This window comes from Mandrillus leucophaeus, unplaced genomic scaffold (assembly GCF_000951045.1).
Source record: "Mandrillus leucophaeus isolate KB7577 unplaced genomic scaffold, Mleu.le_1.0 Scaffold944, whole genome shotgun sequence".
Lineage (NCBI taxonomy): Eukaryota > Metazoa > Chordata > Mammalia > Primates > Cercopithecidae > Mandrillus > Mandrillus leucophaeus.
Genome location: NW_012110297.1, coordinates 73,855 through 78,025, shown reverse-complemented (window position 1 = coordinate 78,025; position 4,171 = coordinate 73,855). Strand labels below are relative to the sequence as shown.

The 4,171-nt window shown below is 52.2% G+C and overlaps 1 protein-coding gene across 4 annotated transcripts in view; it reads left to right on the top strand.

Moving 5' to 3' along the window:
- Positions 1–1,631: 1,631 nt before the first annotated feature.
- CDA (cytidine deaminase) overlaps positions 1,632–4,171 on the top strand; it is a 33,888-nt gene continuing 31,348 nt past the window's right edge. The window contains exon 1 of one of the 4 annotated variants that reach the window (XM_011970327.1): positions 1,632–1,967. In XM_011970327.1, the coding sequence (XP_011825717.1) occupies positions 1,814–1,967 (154 nt within the window). In that variant the 5' untranslated portion in view covers positions 1,632–1,813. Of the gene's footprint in view, positions 1,974–4,171 lie in introns of all 4 variants that reach the window. The other 3 variants (XM_011970328.1, XM_011970329.1, XM_011970326.1) reach the window with 3 other exon arrangements.

Genomic DNA, 4,171 nt, shown 5'->3' with positions numbered 1-4,171 from the left:
TATTCCCACGTCGAGTGGGCACACGGTGTCCTGAGACATCTGTGGCCATCTGAGATCCAGGAAACTGCTCTAGATGCCAAAGGTATAGAGACAGGAGAAAAGTGCATGGGTGGAGGGGCCCTCAGCCCCAGCAGGAGGGAATAGGCTGCCTCTCTGAGGGCTGGATGCAGTGGGAGGGGAGGGGATCTGAAGGGAGGGGAGGCAAGGAGGAAAGGAAGCAAACTTTACCCAACTCTTCAGCGGCCCACCTGGGCGTCTGCAGTGTCCACATACAGTTGAGAGCTCCAAGTCTGGGACACAGATATGCCAGCATGCAGGACACGAGATGCTGCCTTGTATTCTCCTCCTTTCCCCTGCTTTTCCCCCTGCCCCTTCCCCATTCCCCATCCAAACTCTCCTGCTAGGCAGGGGTGTGGAAACAGTTGGATGTCTTTGGCCACTCAAGCTGGAGTTCTGCCCCATGTGATCTTGGCTGTGTCACTTAATGACAATAACTCAGTTTGTGTGGAGTCATAAAGGGTGTTCACATCATGATGTCACCAGACTCTCCAGCCACACCCATTGTACACGCATTATCTCATTCAATCCTCATGACAACTCTGGAAGTGAAATCATGTTAGTGTGCCCATTTTGCAGATGAGGACACCGAGGCTTAGAGAGATTGTGTGTGACCCTCCCAACATCATATGGCTAATAAATGGCAAGAATGGAATTCAAATCATGGTTTACTAAACTCCAAAGCTGGAGCTCTTCTATAGTCTCAGGATCTAGAACAGGGATTATTACTATCCCTGTTGTTGACATGAAACTGTGGCTCAGGGAGGTCAAGTGACCTGCCAAAGCTTGTACACATGGAAAGGAGTAGAACCAGGATGCAAACACATTTGTTTACCACCAACACCAATATCTATTTTGCAACAAAACAATGAGGGGGCCTAAGTAAATAATCTCAATGGTTCCCTCCATTCTCCAATTTTTTTTTTTTTGAGACAGGATCTGGCTCTCTGTCACCCAGGCTGAAATGCAGTGGTGCAATCTGAGCTCACTGCAGCCTTTGCCTCCTAGGTTCAAGCCATCCTCCCACCTCAGCTTCCCAAGCAGCTAGGACTACAGGCACATGCCACCATGCCCAGTTAATTTTTGTATTTTTTGTAGAGACAGGGTTTTGCCATATTGCCAAGACTGTTCTCAAACTCCTGGGCTCAAGCAATCCTCCTGCCTCAGCCTCCCAAAGTGAGCCACTGCACCCAGAAGCTGAGATACTTTTTAATTCTGGGCTGGGGCAAAGAGAAGTCAGAAGGAAAATGGGTGAAAATAAAGAAGCTCTCAGTCGTACTGCAGCTTGTTCATGCCTCCCGTCTCGGGGATGCCACACTGGCTGCCCCAGCCCCGCCCTTTCAGCCTCAGTCCTTCGCTCAGTGGAGGAGAGAAAAAGTGATTTAACAAACTAAGGGCTGTCAGCCCTTGGAGCTTGGACCTCTGAGATCCCACACTGACCCACCCAGTAGCGTCCCCTTCTAGTAGCGTGGCACCACCTTCTGACCCACCCCTCAGTGTGTCCGATAGTGAGAGTGGTTCCCAAGGGAGAGTGTGAAGCACACACAGGCACCTTCTTACACCACACCTGCTGCGTCCAAACCATGGGAGGCTCCTCTCCTAGACTCTGCATCCTGAAAGCCGCGTACCTAACAGCCTGCCATCTGGTTGCAGGGACACACCCCCGGGGGAGGAGCTGCAATCGTGTCTGGGGCCCCAGCCCAGGCTGGCCGGAGCTCCTGTTTCCACAGCTCTGCTGCCTGCCTGGGGTACCAACATGGCCCAGAAGCCTCCTGCCTGCACCCTGCAGCCCGAGTGTGTCCAGCAGCTGCTGGTTTGCTCCCAGGAGGCCAAGAAGTCAGCCTACTGCCCCTACAGTCACTTTCCCGTGGGGGCCGCCCTGCTCACCCAGGAGGGGAGAATCTTCAAAGGTAAAGGCGGGCACCCCAGGGTCCCCTAGCCCAGCAGCCTGGGTGGCGGGTCAGAGGAGGATGTACAGGAAGAGGCGCAGAGGCACAGGCAGTGGCAAGAGCGCGACTCTGTCCGTTTTTCCCCCAGCCTACGCTGAAATGTTCCTACCCTGCCGACTGCCCCAGACCGCGCTCAAATGTGGCTTAAATCCATGGGCTGTCAGTGCTTGGAGGACTGGGATGAGGAAGGAAGTTGGAAAGGAGGCAGGAAGGGGAGGCCATAAATCAAAAACATCAACAGTCCTGGGGTGCTGGCGGGGAGAGGGTTCGTGCTTTCCCAGCCTCAGACGTGTCTGGCACCTTGGACCTAGGTGTTAATGCTCGTCTTTAGATGAAACTACCGAGGTCCCGAGAGGTGACATGACTTGCCCAAGGTCACGTGGGGCGCTGGTAGTGAAATCCTGGGCGGGAGGTTCCCCAAAGCCCTGCTCTCTTCCTTCCACCCACTGTGCTCTGTGCTGGCCAGGGTGGTGACGTGTTTGTCGGGTGTGGTCCTTGGAGAATCTTGGAGGTGAAAAGCCAGCTGGATTTCTGAGTCCAGCAGCGAGCAGCGCCCTGCGGGGCGGGGGCGGGGAAGGGAAACTGAGCCCATCTGAGTCTGCTCTAATCTGTTCCTAAACTTTTTTCTTTGATTTATTGCTTTTGTAGAAAAGTTCATGTGAACAAAAATTCAAACTTGTTTTTGCTAAGCTTAGAGGCGTTCTCCTTCAGGGCAGTGGGGGACATGATGTGGAGGTGCCCCTTGATGTTATTCCTTTTCTGTTGAGGTTCTGTGACTTGCCTGGGTCTTAAACATCTTTGAGCGGGAGAAGCAGGTTTGATTGAGTGCTAACAGCCTGTGAAAGGAAGGTGATTAATGCTATCCGTTTAAGCCCTGCAACCCTGAAAGGCAGAGAAGGAAACAGGTTCGGAAAAGTTTCAGTGCTCAAAATCACAGAGCTGGGACTGGAACCCAGAGTTCCCCTGATTCCAAAAGCTGTTGCTCTGTGGGGAGTGAAGGATCTCTGAGTACCGTGTTGAAATTCAGACCTGTTTTGGTGGCTGAGATGAATATTAAACATTAACCACCACCACAAACAACAAACATTAACCACCACTGCAAACACCGTTGCAACTTGCAACATTACAGAGTCTTGAATGTGGAATCAGCCCTTGATTCTTAGGAAAACCTCCATATCCTTTCCAAATGGCACAGAAAGGGCCCTCCTACAATCCCCCTGCACCCGCACTGACCCCTCCTGCCATGCTTATCACTGTCCACTTACGTATCTGCCTCTCTCTTGGGACTTTGTGCTACAGAGGGCAAGGGCTGTGTCTTGAATCTTTGTACCATTGACTTTCTCGTGCTGTGACCTAGCACCTGCCTGGCTGGCCCAGAACAGGCACTCGATAACTGTTGAGCGACCGACTGGATGAATGAATGAGATGAGTACGTTTAGAGAAGAGCAGAAGGAAGAGGGATGGCAGGGCAGGTGGTGGTGATGGGGACTCAGCATGTTGGGCCATGGCAGTTCCTGGCCTGTGGGGCCAGCGTGGCTGCCTTCCATCCATGCTTTCCAGCTCTGGGACTGGTGTTCTGCTCGGACCAGCAAGAGGTCAGACAGCCTCATCGTGCCTCCAGAGCCAGGGGGCCCGCATGCCAGAATGCTCTGGTCCTTTCTTGTTTTAAAACCCACAATAAAGGAGGCACACTTTCACTCGTAAGTGACACCTGGGAGCTACTTCCAGTGAAGTCCATGCCTTTGTCACCCTCATACTGATCATTCAACAGGTATTTGCTGAAGATCAGCTCTGTGCCAGGTAAGGTGCCAGGTGCTGGGGATATCACAGTGAACAGGATGACATAGTCCCTGCCCCCATGGCAGTCCCCTCATCTTGCACAGGTGATGACTGAAGGTGGAAGCCTCATCCAATGGTTGTGGAAGGAATGAATGGAGGAGATTAACAGGACTGTGGCCCACGTGCATTGCAAGGAAAGACCTGGTGTCACCGGAGAAAGGGTTGTGTGAGGGGGACTTAGAGAGTGAAATGGAGGCTTTGGAGTCAGAAGGTCCTGGGTTGGAAGGCTGGTGTTTATCAACTGTGTGACTCTGGGTGAGACCCTTCACCCTTCTGAGTGTCAGCTCACACATTTTATTTATCTTTTTTTTTTTTTTTTTTTTTTT